Here is a 19,080-nt window from a genome sequence, read left to right as displayed (position 1 = left end):
TTTTTTTTCATGATTTTGGACGACATACTATACTATGACTTTTTTTTCATGATTTTGGACGACATGCTATACTATGATGTTTTTCCATGATTTTGGACAACATACTATACTATGACTTTTTTTCATGATTTTGGACGACATACTATAGTATGACGTTTTTTTTCATGATTTTAGACAACAGACTATACAATGACTTTTTTTTCATGATTTTGGACAACATACTATAGTATGACGTTTTTTTCATGATTTTAGACGACATACTATACTATGACTTTTTTTTTCATGATTTTGGACGACATACTATACTATGACTTTTTTTTCATGATTTTGGACGACATACTATACTATGACGTTTTTCCATGGTTTTGGACGACATACTATACTATGACGTTTTCCATGATTTTGGATGTCCTACCATACTTTGGCGTTTTTCATGATTTTGGACGACATACTATACTATGATGTTTTCCATGATTTTGGATGTCCTACTATACTTTGGCGTGTTTCATGATTTTGGGCGACATTCTATACTCTGACGTTTTCCATGATTTTGGACGACATACTATATATACTATCACGTTTTTTCGTGATTTTGGACGACGTGATATACTATGATGTTTTTTCGTGATTTTGGACAACATACTATAATATGACGTTTTCCATGATTTTGGATGTCCTACTATACTTTGGCGTTTTTCATGATTTTGGACAACATGCTATACTATGATTTTTTTCGTGATTTTGGATGACATAATGTCCTATGATGTTTTTTCATGTTATTGGACAACAAACTATATTATGACATTTTTTTTAGCACAATTTTACCATGAATGGTAATATTACTGTTTTTAGTAGTATTTTACAAAATACTATACTATGACTGTTTTAGCATGATTTCATGACATGTTATACTTAGTATACTATGACTTGTCTTGGAACACTTTCATGACACACTATACCACGACTTTTCTTATTTATTTTTTTTAGCACATTTTTACATCATATAATACCATGGGGATTTTTTTCTGCTCATTGATGTTTTCTGCTAAGGCCATTTATGCATAATTTAGTCAATCAGTGTGTTATACCTCCTATATATGTAACCTGTGGACTCAAGTGATGTCTGCATTGTGTAGATATAAAGAGGCCCAGACTGTGGACATCTATCTCTGTTTATTCTTCTCCAGACAACAGGTGGCAAAAACAACATCCTCTGTCATACACAACCATCCAAACTCGAGCCCCTCTCCCAAGGAGTACAACATCAAAAGGATGTTACATTCAAATACACACAATAAAACCACAGAAAACATACCCAACACTGAGTGGCAAAAACAAAACTCCAGCCCCTACACAAATCAAGCAACACAAGATTATGTTAACATAAAATGAACTTAACATAGCATGTTATTTTGTGGAGCACTTTGTGTTGCATTTTTAATGTATGAAAAGTGCTATGTTAATAAAGTTTGATTTGATTTAGCATAACAATGCTAAAACACGGACATTACTACGAGAGCAATGTGGTTTACCTCTCCCGTTAAGTACAACAGCAAAAGGGGAGGTTGTAAGGCGGGAGACACCCCTTTATAGGTGGGGTACTCCCAAAGGTGAATGTAGGGGTGCAGAAACTGAGTATCAAACATTTCACATATTGATTATGGAGGCCTAAGTGTGTCACGTAATGACAACTGAAACAAATTTTGTGTAATTTTAATACTTAACATCACAAATGTACATTTAATTTTGTTACACACATTAATGCTGCACAATTGTCTGTGTTACACATACACACACACACACACACACACACACACACACACACACACACATATATGTATGTATTTATATACATATCGTTGCTAACCCACATGATGTCTCCTTTAAAAAATCAAAACCCCAAAATCAAACCTCCTTTGAAAGTAGTTTGATTTTCCATTATGTAATACAGAAACATCAATAAATATGTAAAATGCCAATGGGGCATCATGGGAAAGCTTGTTAAAATGACACAAAGACATGTAGTTATGTTCAGTTATATCACTGATTGTTGTCCAATGAAGGAATCACATAGAAATAGATTCTAATTTGAAGTAACAAAGGAGCTAATGTCCTATTTATTGGAATAGTTTCTGAATTCTGCATGTATTGATTTTGTTGATTTATATTGTTTGCTGGGAAGCAACCCGTCACAGACACCTTGTTAGTGTTCCTGGGGTCGATGTGTTTGATGTATGATACCTTGCCACAGAACACACAGTACAAATCATTTAGGAGACTAGGATTTATCTCCAGACTTTGGCCACTGTTTCCTGGTGCCACGTGAACAGAGAAGCACTCAGCTGCCAGTCAGTTCATCCAGCTGGGCTGAAGCTTCAACTTCTCTCATACATCATTCCCTAATTGTGCATGTCTGATGTCTCTGCTGTCAGTTTAGATTATACAGAGAAACAGTGCCGTCATGCAGCCTTCAGAAAGGACGTGTCTGTGTCTGTGCAGGCCTGCGATCACACTGTAAGTTCGGTGTCATTACCATGGAGACTAATCTAAGCAGTTGCCATTATTAAACTTTTCTCTCCGAGCTTCTCCAGAAATGCATTAGGAGTTCTGTAGGTGGGCTGAGCGGGAACTTGAGATGTGAGAAAGGGGAGCTAAATATAGAGCGACTACAGATCCAGGCGCTGTTGATTAGCGGAGCTGTTTAGACTCTTAAATGGCTGCATTTATGAAACACTGCGGTCGACTTTCTGGCTGCTATATGCACTCAACTTCCAAATGAGATGAGCTTGTTCCTGTTTGTGTTTACAGTGTGATTTCATTGAGAAGATGGACTATTTGTAGTGAAACCTAAAATTAACCTGATAGGAAAAAAGGATCTCTCACATCCTTTGTGGAGAACCTTTAAAAGCTTCCAGGAGTGGAAATGACATCAGTGTGTATGGAAACAATAACAAACAAATCATTAGTAATTCAGGAGTTACTAAAAGCCTTTACATCTGCTCTGTTCACTTTGGATGAAAAATTGTCTCATTCTGGATGTAAAAAAGGCAGTACGAATGTGACAACAAAAACAACAACAATTCAACAACAGGAAGTCCAGACCTAAATGAACCAAATAATAAAACACATTTCTTTTCTCCTTTTATCTCATGGGATGTCACCAACTCAATTCCCTTAATATCAGATTCAGGATTTTTATCTTTGTTCCAGGCAATAATATAAAAAGTATTAAGTGAAATGAACATACTGGATAATGCATTTGAAAACAGTAGCTGAGGTTTCGGCCCTGCAGGACAGTCCAGGATATGATTTTATGGATTTATTCTCTAATTATCTCCCAGTGAAAGTGAGAAAAGTAGCAGAACATTTGCATTAGGTTGAAGGGTAAGAGACCATGGAGACTAGCAACAGCACTCTTAGAAACACAGGTGCTAACTAGAACCATAAATGGTTATTCTGCTTGTCCTCACAGGAGAATCCTTTTAGACGGTTTCATGAGCACCCAACATAAAGGGTTTTACCCAGAACCCCATATGAGAGGTTCTTCAGGGAACCCTTGTATGATGTAGTAGCTTCACTCAGAACCCTCTCTGGGGGCTCTATGCAGATGTTATGTCTTCTGTAAACGGGAGACAAAAGAAGACACAACAATCAAATAACTGAAGGAGTCAGAGTGGAAGTGTAAAAAAGAAAAGCGATTCATTTACAAACTCAACACAAGGTTCTCCAAATGTGGGGGCAATGTATAGGGTACCCAATCACCTATTGTCCTCCTGCCACATACCTTTAATTTTTTACAACGTTATGGAGTACCCTTAATGATGATTGGTGGGCTGGAAGCATGAGGAAACGACGTTCTAAGGGTGCTAACAAGAACCCACCTGGGCGTTTTATCAAGAACCATTTTATATTCCGAGGGTTTCATCTAGAACCCACTCAGTGGCGCTCTAAAAATAGGAATTAATTACACTATCCATAGATCTCTTTCCCACTAATCATGGTTTTACTTAAACAGGTAAAATAGGGGCCAAAGGAACTACATCCAGCAGCTTTCGTGAAGTCACTAATACTATAGCCTTTGCTATTTCAGAGGTGCAGTGGGGTTGGGAACCAACCCGGTCTCACTCTGAAGTCATCAAAATCTAACGCTTGGTTAGTGACACCCAGCGTCAGACACTGATGAAAAAAGCTGTCCTTTAATGTAATAATACCATCCAGCTGTTAAAATTAAATGGTGCCCAGCAGCATCATCATCATCAGGGGGAAGGAACAAAAGTTAAGGCAGCGAAAGTCCAAGTAGGGCAGGTTGGAGGGGTGGTGGATGGGTCCAACAAACACCGACTTTCACCTGGGAGGCCAGTGTTTGCATCCCATAAGATTGTAAAGCCAGACCTTGTTCTTTTTTCCAAAAGCCAACCACGTGCGTTTGTTGTTGAAGGACAAAAAAACGTCAATTTGCGGTGTACCTATGTAGTCTCCCAGAACGTCAACAACCAACACACCCAGGGTACCTTGCATGTCATATCTGGACATGGAAAGGCCATGACCAAACATTAATAATGTTGACAATGTGCTGTGGGAACAGAAAATCTGAACTGAATTAGAACTGAATACAAAATGCCATGTGGTGTTGAACGCCATGAAATCATGGTAAAGACATCAACAATGGCAGAACACATGTAAAATGAATTTATTAAGGGGATTTCAGATACATCTGCACAGATGGGGACTTTTTAAACAACCATGCTTTCAATAATCCTTCAAGAACTCTTTCTTCCATAAAGGGTTCCTTTGATGAAAAAGGTTCTTAATGAAACCCTAAAGGTGCTGACACACCAAACCGACATCAAAGAACTAGCAGCGACGAAAGCCAACTGTTGCGTCATCTAAGTCGCCTCACGTCGCCCTGTGTCAGTTGCATTTGAACACACTACACGGACTACATCTGGCAGCCAAGTAGCACGTATGTTCTGCGCCTGCGTGAGAGAGAGCGAAGTGACAGAGTGGTACATCCTGTCAGCCGAGGGGTTTCCTATCTGTGCAGCCGAGCACCGCAGCACCTCCACGGACTATTACATCCAGACGGTCCCGGTGTTTCCTCCGCAGGCTCCACTTCACTCAGCTGCCCGATATACCCGCTGCTTCTTCCTACTTTAATCTGAATAACAAACCAGGGCTTGGTGCTCCGGTTGGATCCAAACGGAGAGCCGGGTCTAGCTGGGAAGCTAGCGGAGGCTAACTGGCAGTGCTTCCCTCTGGTCATGCTGCGGCTAACGCTCCGCTAGCCGCTCCCAGCTAGCTCCGGTTTGTTATTGAGGTTAAAGTGGGAAGAAGCAGCGGGTCTGTGGGGCAGCTGAGTGAAGTGGAGCCTGAGGAGGAAGCACCGGTTAGTCCCGGTTTCACTACAGGCAGATTCACTTGCTACAGGGGCGAGGGAATAAAACCTGAACAGCCAATCAGAGTGATCTCTCTCACCGAGAAGCTCTGCCGCCGACTCAACATGCTCAATCGGCCGAAAAGCCGCCGACGCCAAAGTGCTGATGGTGCAGGACACACCGCAAAAACTAGGCTGACAGACGCTCACCGACGGCCGACCATCGGCTTGGTGTGTCAGGGCCTTAAGTCTCACAAACAACCCTTGACGCAAATGATTCAAGGTAGACCCTAAGTTCTTCAGGATGAATCCTTTTTGAATCCTTATTTCTAAGAGTCTAGCATTAAATATGTATAATGTGGTCTTGTTCAATATGTGGATGTTATTTCCAGTTTTCATTGGTACTTAAAATAATGAGTATGAGAAACCTTTATGGCTTATTCCTCCGCTTCCCCCTGTACCTGTTCAGCGTGTTACTGTCTAATAAGCTGTAATGAGCTGGCCCTAACTGTGGACACTTTACATCTATTCAGGAGGATTTTCTCAACACACAAACAGCTTCTGCTTTGTCCTGACCTAATAAGTTCAATATGAGTTTAGAAATATCAAGGTTGGGCTTCTATGAGACCAAAGTATGATTTCCAGCTGTGGTTTAAAAAGAGGATTCACAGCTTTTCTCTGCACTTGAACAGCCGAGCATCACTGTTGAGATTTCAGTTGTTTTTCTGATATCTGAAGTTTTTTTTGCCTGTTAATAACTGCACTAATTACTTATGGTAAACTCGGATCACTCAATATTAATGGTTAAGTATAAATTGAGCCCAGGGTGGCTGGGCTCAGCCTTAGAGATAGGGTGAGGAGCTCGGACATCCGGGAGGGACTCGGAGTAGAGCCGCTGCTCCTCCACATCGAGAGGAGCCAGTTGAGGTGGTTTGGGCATCTGGTAAGGATGCCTCCCGGACGCCTCCCTTGGGAGGTATTTCAGGCATGTCCAACCGGGAGGAGACCTCGGGGCCGCCCCAGGACACGCTGGAGGGATTACATCGCCCGGCTGGCCTGGGAACGCCTCGGGGTTCCCTTGGAAGAGCTGACGGAGGTGGCTGGGGAGAGGACTGTCTGGGCTTCTTTGCTGAGGCTGCTGCCCCCACGGCCCGGACCCGGATAAGCGGAGGACGACGAGACGAGACGAGACGAGACGAGACGAGACGAGACGAGACGAGTATAAATTGAACAGTCTATTTAAAGGACCAATCTGATGCCAGTTCAATACCAAATGCTGACATGATCCTGATTTCCTGACTTCACAGAATCCCATTAAGATCTTTACTTTGAAATTAGTGGGGTTTTAAGCTCAAATAAAGAATTAAGCAAGCAAAAAATAACATATATTCAGGTTTCAGCTGAAGGAATCTGTGATTTCTTAGTAACAAGAAGAAAGTTAGAGAATTTAAGAACTCAGTTTAATGAAGTTTCTTCCCACAATGTTTTTGCAAATTTAGATGGAATGAAAAAGTCTTAAAAAGGACCGAAAGGAAAAAGCAGAAAAACTTTCAGCCTGGCGTGTTAGAGGCTTCCAAAACCAGAGAACAATTAATGAAATGGAGGTGCCACAAGGAGAGATGTTTTCTGACCCTACGGAACGCTGAGGAAACACCATCTGTAGAATATATAATGAAAACCTTTAGTCTTCAGGGCCGCCTTTAGATCCATTGACACAGGAAGGTTTGTGATCATTTGGAGGACCACTCTGAGGTGGACGTCCCACTGGACATGGCTGAGCTTTCAGAGGCTATAACCTCTATGAAGACAGAAAAGGTAGCAGGTCCAGATGGACTTCTTATAGATATTATTAAAATAAATTGAAATTAATAATTAAATTTATTTATTTATTGTCTTTAGGCCCGAACATGTTTTGGCTTTGAGGAAATCTTTGTTAATATATAAAGATTTGGCAAACTAACCCCTCAGCTTGAACTTGAACCAATAACGTCATGTCTGATCCTTTACTGCAGTCTTTGATCATCACTATTTATTTAGCAATAGAAGCGCTTGCTGCACAGTAGCTACCAAATCTCAGTCAAACATTTCTGGACTTGAATTACAAAGCTTGTATAATAGGTTGACTTAATATGCAGATGATGTAGTTATGTTCATGTCCAATATGGCACAATCTATTCCAGCATTATCGCAACGTACTGAAAGAAATATGGGTCATTTCTGGATATAAAGTGAGAATAATAATAAAGCACTCACCTTCTATGAAAAAATGTACTTTTGCAAAACTGGGAAAATCTGTTGGGACCATTTATAGACTTCCTGACAAATAGTCTAATGGAGGACTTTTCAATAGAAGAATTGTATTTATCTCAAAGGATGAAGTTTAAGAGTAGAAGTTGTGAGTAAGTTTCAACAAATGGTACACCATCAATAGATTCTTTTAGCTTTTGTTTTGTGTATTTGTAGTTGCTTAAAATCACGTAGGAAAGAAGCAAACACTCTCAAAATAAATCCCCTCGAAAGGTGCACGGCCAAAAACAGCGAAAAAGGGAAAAATGCCAGCAACGGTTAATTCATTATTTAATTAATTAAATAAAATGCACACTCAAATGTATCATATTGATTTACTTATTTAAAATAATGAGTAGTACAGGTACATCTAAAAAAAAAGAGAATCCATTGGTTCAACTTAAACAAATATAATAATAATAATAATAATATGGTAACAATTTACATGCATCTTTTTAAGTATAGTTCCACCTCTTGCCTTGTAGAGTAAATCCTATGAGTATTTTATAATCTGACAAACTCAGTTAATTCAAGTACAACCAATATGATTTGCTTTGACCTCAGAAAACTTACTTAAGTTGAATAAACTTTATATTTATCCAAAGTTGTGTTAATATTGAGTGGTCAAACTATTTTAATTCAGATATTTTAACTTATTTTCATTCCATCCTACTCAAAAATGTATTTTTATTTTGACCAACTTCTTAAAATTAGTTATCAATTGACTAAAACATGTAACAAGCATATTATTTTTAATGCTGAAAAGCATCTTCCACCAACCATGAATCGCTTTTTAGAGTGATAATGAGTAAATGTTTCACACTAAATATTTAACTTGAATCAACATATTTCCATTCCTACAACTGAAACTGACTTTTTAGGTCAAGGGAGAGCATTTTTGCAGAGTATGGAGAAATAATTATTCAAACTGTATTAAAACACTGACAATGAACTGCAACATCCCCGCTTTGTGGCTGGCCAGTAACCTCTGTTGCTCATACCTCATTGTTTGTTTCCTGTCATCACTCTGCTGTCTACTATCAATAAAATCCGGATATAATAAAAATAGAAATAAAACAGCAGGTGTTTTGCCCTTAACTCTTGGTTTAATAACCAGTCCACTCCACTAGTGTTTCAGTGCTCACTGGAGAATAAGTCATCAACATCATCACGGTCTATCTTCATTTAACCTAATAACTAATAATACAACAACATTAGAACTGTGGAAACATTGTAGAACAATGTGTAAATCACAATAACACCACTGGAGAAACACACATACAATGAACTGTGTCCATCAATCTGTTGCTCCAGTGCATGCTGGGAGGTTTCCTTCACTATATACTCACACAAACTATAAACTTCAGGTTGAGTCCAACATAAAAGTTTAATATCATTCCTCCAACACGGATGTAATATAATCAAGATAAGAAATAACACCTCAAAAACTCTAAAATTAAAACTCTTACACTACAAGAATGAGTAATAAATAATTTAGAATTGTTGGAATCACAAGATAGGAGCATGACTCATCATCATCAGCAGCATTGTTAAACATAAACGGAGAAAATAAAGGCCTCTAATGGGGGTTTGGGGGGTTCTTTGTAGCTTCAAGATTAGATCATAATCAGGTTTTATCTTAGTGAGGTTTATGTTGTTCTTTAGCTGTGCATACATGCAGGATTAACAGTTTTGCATTGAATCAAATGAAGTTAATTTTTGGGCCCTTGAGGGTCTGGATTTGTTGCCTGCTCTGCCCAGGTGGTAATCAGACATTATTTCAGGGTGTATTGTGTATAAAAATCTATTTATATTTATCTCTCCATGTTGCATGCGTCCTCAGAGAGTGTGCAATAACTCGGACTGCTCTGTGCGCAGCGGTGCTCCTGTCTGTCAGCCTCCAGCACCTCGGACAGCGCAGCAGCGGCAGGCTGAGCAGCTGAGCTCGGATTGGAGCGCGCATCTCCTCACTGCTGCCGGAATGTTTAAAGCACTAATGTGTCCACCTGAGTCAACTCAGTAAACCCTCTCTGTCCATATAATGAGTAGGAGTGGTCACTGTGGGAGGTCGCGCGGCGTGGAGACGGTGAGGGAATGCAGTCAGATGTGCCCCAGCTGATTTTTATTTTTCCTCCCGAAGAGGAAGCCTCCAGGAGCAGGCAGATCCTCAGGCCAGAAACTGGATGAATCGTGACACTTGGAAAAAAGAGAAACACACAGACAGGAGGAGCAACGCCCACCGATTAGAGACTGGAGTGTGTGGAGACATAAAATGTGGAGCCTTCAAAATACAAGCAGTTCGTGACACGCATGGTTAAGTCAGAGGCCCCCACACGACGAGGGAAACACATGTATTCTTTTTTTTTTTTTTCTAAATCAGCATAAACTCATCAGCAGACAGTAGGAGAGAGGAGGTCTGGATGTGCGCAACGGAGCATGAGTGCCACTGCAGGCACGGAGCGCGCTGTAGCCTTTTATTCGATCTCTAAAGTATCTGCTTTTTCTCTTCACCTCTGCGCATCCTTAAAAAGATCTTCATTTGGGGAAAGTCTTCTTTGCGATGGAACCTGTTGTCGACGAGGATTTGTTGCGTGCTTGGAATATTTTTTATTCCTCCAACAAGTGGTGAGTTGATCCAGGAATAAAGCAAGTGAACAGGGGAATAAGGCTGTGAGAATGTTTCATCTGCGCACTGTGTGAGTAACATTTCCCAACTTGATGTTCCTCTGCGATACTCTGTGACCCTCCCGTCATATCGGCGACTCAGCACATTTCTGATGAGGATGTCCGCTGTTTGCGAGGAACATTTAAGGATTTCACAGAAACAGGATTTTTTGGTGTGTGAGGAATGGCTGCTAAAAATAGCCTGACTGCTGATGAGGTTACAATGAACAGGTTGGTGTTTAGCTGAAACTTAGAGACGAGCGGAAAGATGCCCAGTTGTAGGACATTTTAAATCACATCACAGACAAAGTGAGTGGAGCATCAAAGGGAAGAGAGAAACGGGGATCTATCAACACATCATTTATTTGATTGGAAGAGTTTATTCAGATCATCACTTCACTTGAGGAGAAAGGAGACCAACAGGCGATCTTGGAAGCAGCTTGTTGATGGCACTGCGCACCGGGAGGACTTGGTTTGGGCAGGTCTTGCGCAGGGTCTTTCGGCTGCAGGGCTCCTGGTCCAGGCGATCGAGCAGTCTCTTGTGTCTCTCCGCAAACCAGGAGCAGGATCTGGGGGTCTGTCACAGGGATCACCACAAGGCGGGGGACTTCCACCGCTGCTCCGACTCCGGCGTCCACCGCGGTCACCGTCACCGGAGCGCACCTTTCTGCGCCTCCGCCTCCAGGCGCTGTCCACACGGCTTTCCCCACGCCTGCTGCGCCTTCCCGGGGAACCCGAGGGGACATGAGCCCCTCGGTCGCCGCTTCCTGTTGGCCATGAAGCGGCAAAACGTGCGGACCTTGTCCCTGATCATTTGCACGTTTACATACCTGCTCGTCGGGGCCGCCGTCTTTGACGCCCTGGAGTCCGACTTCGAGATGCGGGAAAAAGAGCAGCTGGAAGCCGAGGAGAGGCGTCTCCAGGGGAAATATAACATCAGCGAGGATGATTACCGCAAACTGGAGACCATCATCATGGAGGCAGAGCCCCACAGAGCCGGGGTGCAGTGGAAATTTGCAGGGTCATTTTACTTTGCCATCACGGTGATAACCACCATAGGTAAGTCTCTTTTGGTGAGTCCCAGTCTCTGACACCAGTGAAACCGAGCCTCATATTCATTACAGGTGCCTCTCAGCGTATTATCACAGTTGCGCAACAGGACATGGTTTATTATGAGCACAGTTACATTTCCAAGGCAATAAACCGGCCTGTGGGGCAATTACGCGAAAGCACATGTTCATATTCAGAGCAGTCAAACTGAGTCTTAAGATAAAGTTTTAAGCAACATGTTGCAGCAGTCACTCGCTGGTCTGAGGGGACCTGTACTCAGAGGAGCTCTGTGTCAAACAACACGAGGATATTTAGATTCCCTCTAAATAACACAGAGGAATGACGTAGCGCACTCACAAGACTTTAAACACACGTATCATTTCCGCTGGTGCCGCTGTAGTACGTTATGATTCAACTTTGCCGGTGCGTCACCAAGACGCAGCTCAAAGTCTGACAGAGTGTGAGGAGTTGAGGGTGTTAGACACGCCGAGGTTTCCTCCCAGAGCTTGCAGGAGGGGAGATGTGGAGCTGTGCAGGTGGATGACGAGGCTGTGTGAACGGGACTGATTGAGAGGAGAGGAGAGGAGAGGAGAGCTGTGGTGCTGAAAGGACAGATCCTCTGAGTCGAGCCGCAGGCAGGACGACAGAGTTCAGCAAGTGAGATGTGACGCCACCTCTGCTGATCCTGGCTCACCTTTGACATTTAAAAACTGTATTTTAATGTCTACTCCTCAGGTTGGATTTGCATGAGGTGATCAAAGAGCTTTACAACAATAAGTGACTGCAAAACCCTGAGAGGACAAATTAATCCAGTTTTCATGGATGCATTAATTTTCTGTGATCCCCCCTGAAAGGAGACACCCATTACATCAGGTTGACGCGACTTGTGATGATACATTTGCGTCACAAAGCTTTAATTCCAGCAGGAGGGTGCACTGAGTTTCTCTTTGTTTACGCTCCACAATCAAACCACATCCATTCCGCATTTTTAATCATTACAACGCCGAATGAAGCTTCGGCGAAAACGAGTTGGACTTAATTGAATTCATTCTATTATACCAAAACGAGTTAAAAGTCATCCTTTCAATCAGCTGACTTTAGATTAAGTGGCAGAACATTTAAAAATTAACTTCCCTCTCCGCAGAGGTCACAGAGAAGCGCTCTCTCCATTATGGAAGTCAGATAGTGTTATTCAAGATGAGGACTTTTATCTGGGGGGGGGGGACTAATGCACCAGGCCTGTCCTCCAGTTTGCCAGGCAACACTTAACAGGGCCGGCTGCACCGAGCGGCGAAGGTGGATCCGCTGTTGTTTCTAGGCTACAGCAACAAGAGCCATTGTAATATTCATGTTGTGTGGAGTGGTTACATTCACCGCAGCGGGCTGTGGCTCCTCTGTAGGAACCAGGACGCGTTAATGCATTAGCATTCTCTTAACAGGAGTAAGAACAGTTCAGAGGAGAGTCAGAGTTTTCCTGCAGCATGCACAGGATTAACATTATTTCCATGCGTGCATCTGTCAATAGAAGTTAAAAGAAAAGTTCGACAGGTCAGGAATTATCTCATGATAGTGACTGCATCATGGTGGCAGCAGATTGGAGAGAAGGAGGTTAAAAACAGCCCCGTCAGAACAGGCGACTTCTCCTGCTGATTGCAAAATACAAATTACAATGTTGTGGAAAATTACTGCGAGGTAATATTGTTTGTGAACTCCCAGAGGAACTGTCTCATAATAATATGAGCATATTCTGTTATAATTTCACCAAATTGCTGTTTAAATGAATGAATTCAGGCAAATTGTAATTAGAAACTCACAAAAGGAGTTTGTGATGGAGCCGTTTGTGTGTGAATAATTCAGAACACCTGTAGAACACAAGTCACTGACGTCAGTCTGATGATTTAGATGCCATTTTGCAAACATTTGACATCTTTTAAGAAAGATCGGAATTGGAAAAACACTGTTAACAAAAATCTAATTTCTCATCTTAAAGCACAAGTCGGGTGATATTCTATAGTTTTTGTTATCGTCACCAAACCCCATAAACCAACAATCAATTACTCCTATTAAAAACGTGTATCCAAACCCTGATATATCTTATTCCTCAGAGCCACAGAGCTCCAGTGTGGTTCAGACACTATTTAAATTAAAAATGATTCACACAATTGCACCAGCTGTTACTCAACACTTTACATTGTGACTCAGTCTACGTACACTGTTCTGCCACTGTAAATATTAACCAAATGTGTATCAATCTGCAGCTGTAAATAGTCCAAACAAAGGCACAGTTTCCTCCAGTTTGAGTCACATTTGCTTAAAACTACAGCGCCAAGTGGGTTTAGGAAATCATTTAGTCTGTTTTGAAAATTAAACCATACATCCATGAACGATTATTAAAGATTAATGTTGTCAGTAGGAGCACATGGTTTCGGGGTTGAAGCCCCACACACAGCAGGCCAACTGCTGCACGTGTCTCGGCTAAAAAGTCGCACTTGAACACATCGCAAAGGCTACAGCCAGTGGCCAACTAGCATGTACGTTTTGCACCTGTGTGAGAGGAAATAACTCTCCACACCACTAGGTGGCAGAAGTCTCCTCGTCTTTCAAAAAGGGAAACCAAAAAAAACGACAGGACGGAATCAAGACGCTAGTTAGCCAGTTAGCACATCAACAACACAACCTGACGTCGAAACAAACAACAACACAAACAATTAAAAACCATTTCTGATAAAGAGCTCAGTGGCTAAAAAATAATCTTACCTCGTATAACATGTTTGTTTTGATCTCATGGCGGCTTGACTTTAGTCTTTTGTTTGCTTTCCTCACTTCCTTTTCTCTCTTCGTGCACTGAGCTGAACTGCCAATCAGAATTATTTCTCTCACCTATGGGCTCTGCCAGCTCTGATGGTGATTCAATATGCTAAGCGGGCTATTTACCAGGTGACAAAGGCTGACTAGTGCCAACGGTGCGGGACACACCCCATAAACTAGGGCGGCCAACTGTCAGCTTGGTGTGTCAGGACCCTGAGTTCAAAACACCAGCTGGAGAAGGAGGACAGTATTGAAGGACGGACTGACATTGTTAGTTTGGAGTTTTCATGGGAATTGTTGGCTATAACAAAAGTACAGAATTACCAGGCCTGTCCTTTACCCACACTGTCTATACCTGTAGTGTGAAGCTTACTGTATAAAATGCTCAGTGCTGTGTAGTTCATTGAAAAAGAAGAGGTAACTTTCTATAAACCCCCCGGGCAAAGCTGCCACCATTAGACGAAACAGCACACAGTCATCTGGTCGTATTCCTGCTGTGACGATAAGTTCAGCGCTCTTAGTGATATTATTGTAGCTTTGGAACAGATGAAATGTTCTGACGCCTCAGACCATGAAGTTAAGACAATCACAGGAAAGTGTCCTGATGTCACTTTGATATCTTCTTTTGTGATTTGCCTGACCATCCAGACTCCATAAAGCTGCCTCATTTCATCTGGCAGGTTAAATCCAAAGCTAAGAATTATTTGCAGGTCGTATTTGACCCAGCCATCCATGTCTTTCGGCAGTGGAGCTTTGATTTGATGAGTTCACTCAATGTTTGGAAGACCGTACTCAAATATCCCGTTCAGCTAACAGCATGAGATTCATCACCTCATACACTCACCTACTAATGCCTCAGAGGGAAATTTTCCTCTTAGAAGTAATGAAATTGCATTTATTCTTGTGCAAATAATTATTTCGACCACTAAAAGTGAAAGAATCAAAAGTAACTTTGTGCGAAATGAAACTCTGCTGCACAGATAAGGAAAACAATTTGGACTGTGTCAACTATGAGCTGTTTGTGGAAACTAATTAAATTTTGGTGTCGTCATGTGGGACAGTAAAAATGGTGCAAAGATGTTTATTAAGATATGTGGAACCACACGCTCCAGAGCTCAATGCCCGTTGTGTACATTTTACAGCAGAATAAATCACAGGAAGGATCAAATACGCCAGGAGAGGTGTAGCAACACAGCTCGCCACAGAGACACCAGCTCGTCTGCACAGAGAGCCGTACACACTGATCATCTGATCACAAAAAATATGAAGAGCTTCAACTTATTTTTCCACTTTAGCTTTCTCAGTTATGATTTACTGGACATCCCAATGTATTGACAACATAGGATAAAACAGTGTGAGACGGCTGACAAGATGAAGGAAGTCTTATTTTCACAAAATAAAGCGTTCTTAGTTAAGACAAGAAAGAAGTATTAGTATTAACAGTTTTGGTAGGAGCTGCAAGAGTAAAAGTATAAGTAGTAGTAGTGGCAGTATCAGTAGTATTAGTGGCACTATTAGTAGTAGTAGTGGCAGAATAAGCAGTTTTAGTAGGAGCTCCAGGAGTAAAAGTATAAGTAGTAGTAGTAGTAGTAGTAGTAGTGGCAGTATCAGTAGTAGTAGTGGCACTATTAGCAGTAGTAGTGGCAGTATTAGCAGTTTTAGTAGGAGCTGCAGGAGTAAAAGTATAAGTAGTAGTAGTAGTAGTGGCAGTATCAGTAGTATTAGTGGCACTATTAGTAGTAGTGGCAGTATTAGCAGTTTTAGTAGGAGCTGCAGGAGTAAAAGTATAAGTAGTAGTAGTGGCAGTATCAGTAGTATTAGTGGCACTATTAGTAGTGGCAGTATTAGCAGTTTTAGTAGGAGCTGCAGGAGTAAAAGTATAAGTAGTAGTAGTAGTGGCAGTATCAGCAGTTTTAGTAGGAGCTCCAGGAGTAAAAGTATAAGTAGTAGTAGTAGTAGTAGTGGCAGTATTAGTAGTAGTAGTGGCACTATTGGTAGTAGTAGTGGCAGTATTAGCAGTTTTAGTAGGAGCTGCAGGAGTAAAAATATAAGTAGTAGTAGTGGCAGTATTAGTAGTAGTAGTGGCACTATTGGTAGTAGTTGTGGCAGTATTAGCAGTTTTAGTAGGAGCTGCAGGAGTAAAAATATAAGTAGTAGTAGTAGTAGTGGCAGTATTAGCAGTTTTAGTAGGAGCTGCAAGAGTAAAAATATAAGTAGTAGTAGTAGTAGTGGCAGTATTAGCAGTTTCAGTAGGAGCTGCAGGAGTAAAAGTATAAGTAGTAGTAGTGGCGGCAGTATTAGCAGTTTTAGTAGGAGCTGCAGAGTAAAAGTATAAGTAGTAGTAGTAGTAGTGGCAGTATCAGTAGTATTAGTAGGAGCTCCAGGATTAAAGGAAATAGTAGTAGTAGTGGCAGTATTAGCACTTTCAGTAGCAGCTGTAGGAGTAAAGGAAATAGTAGTAGTAGTGGCAGTGTTAGAAGTAGCTGCAGGGGTTAAATTAACAGTTGCAGTAGTGGTGGTACTATTAGTAGTAGTGGCAGTATTAGCAGTTTTAGTAGGAGCTCTAGGAGTAAAGGAAATAGTAGTAGTAGTGGCAGTGTTAGAAGCAGCTGCAGGGGTTAAATTAACAGTTGCAGTAGTGGTGGTACTATTAGTAGTAGTGGCAGTAATAGTAGCAGAAGTAGCAGTATTAGCAGTTTTAGTCGCAGCTGCAGGAGTAAAAGTAGTATTAGTAGTAGTGGCAGTGTTAGTACTACTAGTGGCAATAATAGTAGTAGTAGTGGCAGTATTAGCACTTTCAGTAGCAGCTGCAGGAGTAAAAGTAGTAGTGGCAGTTTTGGTGATTTTAGTAGCAGCTGGATGAGTAAAGGTAGTTGTACTACTATTGGCAATAACAGTAGTAGTAGTGGCAATATTAGCAGTTTTAGTCGCAGCTGCAGGTGTGAAAGTAGTAGTAGTAGTAGTAGTGTTAGTGCTCATTTCTCATCTAATATTTCAGGGTTTTGCAGAGTCTTAAATCATCATTGTACGTGTACAGTACAAATTAAACGAATCAGGAGAACAGGTTTTGAATGCTTTTATACCTCAATAACCAGAGGAAGAAAACCAGCACCACTTAACTGTGCAGCTTAAAATATTTTGCTGTAGATATAAAGACTGCATTTCTCAAAATCTAGACTGAATGAGGCACTTTAGTCCAATGATAAAAGTGGCAGCAGCAGAAATTTGTATCAAATTCTTGTATTTGAATGTGTGGCACACAGAAACAGTATAATCTCAGTGTCATTAAACTGTAACAGTAGATGTAATAGTAGCTGTACTAGTAAAAGCAGTTGTAGTAGTTATGGTAATGACAGTAGTAGCTGCGTTATGAAAAAGGCTGAATCTGAGGCCTGCACTTTGAGTTTTGGATCCGAGGTAACACACTTACTCATAGAGGATTTAAGAATCTGTAATCCACAGCTGCAGGCCTCAGCTGACTGTGCTTTATTGATAAAAGACTAAACACAGTGAAACTTAAGTTTTAGGGAACTTCAGGTGATAATCCATCAGACACTCATCATCATTTTCATCATCGCTCCATATACTGCTCCAAAAGAAAAAAAAAAGCGGCTGGAGGCCTGAAACTGGAGCCCAGCTGTGATACTGTTAGCACATGTCAGACCAGCTGTCTTGAGGGGCCCGTCTCGTCGCCATGATGAGGCTGTTGCACCCGCCGCAGCGTGCTTTCCACCCAGATCGACCCTGCAAGTTGACTATATTTATACCTGTGACTAATTGCACTCAATGTGACACTCAGTGATGACAGCATGGGGTGAGAGCAAGGTGTTCTCACCCAAACTCCACTCGGAGGGGGAAAAGCAACCGCAGCATGTAGGGGTGCATATATATACACCACCTTTCTCAAAGTGTTGAGTTGCTCATGTTGCCAGGAGACATCAGACAGCTTAAAAGGTGAAAGTCATCTCTGATAAATGTCTGGAAATATCAACACGTGTATATATAGTCAATAGGCAGTTTAGGCCGGTGATGCTTTGAACAATAACTCAAATCATACTTTACTATAAATGTCTAAATTACTCTTTTAGACTTGCTAGAGAAACAGGATCACGACCGTCACGACACCTTAACAGAACTCTTCCTGAAACCCAAACTAATGAAGTTTAATCAGGGTGAGCAGCACTTTAAGACCGTATTAAACGGCAGACAAAAACATAATTGCTTTTTAATGAAGACATTATTTGTCACAAACAAAGATTAAATGAAAAATGTGTTCAGAGAATAAAAATGAACTGCAAATCTAAGAGGCTGCTGCGACTGGAACCTCCAACGCTTTGTTCATGAATGTCAAAACCGAGCTGTGCACTTTTTTAACAAAAGGCAAATGTAATGGCAAAGAGATACATTATATCCCCAGAGTCATTAAAAAAGTATGATGCAATGAGAGTAGCATGTTAGCATAGCTGTTTTTGGTTAGCGTGAGCAGTAGTAGCTTGAACAGAATAAGAAAAAAGTGCCAACTATAGGAACGGAAAATCACTGAAACTGTCAGACTACTAGAAACAGTAGCCATGTTTCCATCAGCCTGTTTAGATGCGCATCTAGAAGTATCACATCGGAAAATTACGATGGAAATGCCAAAATTGGAATTAAAATCCCCTGATTCGCACAAACTAAAATACGCTCGCTTTAGCCGGGTTTTGGTTGATTGGAAAAAATGTTGATTTGCAAAACGGGGGATGGAAACAGTTATGTTTGAATTAAGTCTGACGTAGCGCACCTCTCTTCATGGTGATATCCACACTCCGGGTCGGGAAGGCGGTAATGCATTTACAAGCTGGTTGCCAACCGCCAGAAAACGTAGAAGAAGAAGAATGCGAGACTTGTTTTGTTTCCGG

At 41.3% G+C, this 19,080-nt stretch overlaps 1 protein-coding gene across 1 annotated transcript in view; it reads left to right on the top strand.

Annotated features, from left to right (window-relative positions):
* Window positions 1-10,770: 10,770 nt before the first annotated feature.
* kcnk9 (potassium channel, subfamily K, member 9) overlaps window positions 10,771-19,080 on the top strand; it is a 50,529-nt gene continuing 42,219 nt past the window's right edge. Inside the window, exon 1 of the mRNA XM_050034632.1 lies at window positions 10,771-11,383. Within this exon, the coding sequence (XP_049890589.1) occupies window positions 10,771-11,383 (613 nt within the window). The remainder of the gene's footprint in view (window positions 11,384-19,080) is intronic.

The sequence above is a fragment of the Epinephelus moara genome, chromosome 22 (genome assembly GCF_006386435.1).
Source record: "Epinephelus moara isolate mb chromosome 22, YSFRI_EMoa_1.0, whole genome shotgun sequence".
Lineage (NCBI taxonomy): Eukaryota > Metazoa > Chordata > Actinopteri > Perciformes > Serranidae > Epinephelus > Epinephelus moara.
The sequence above is the reverse complement of the archived record's forward strand: the minus strand, read 5'-3'. Positions and strand labels throughout refer to the sequence as shown.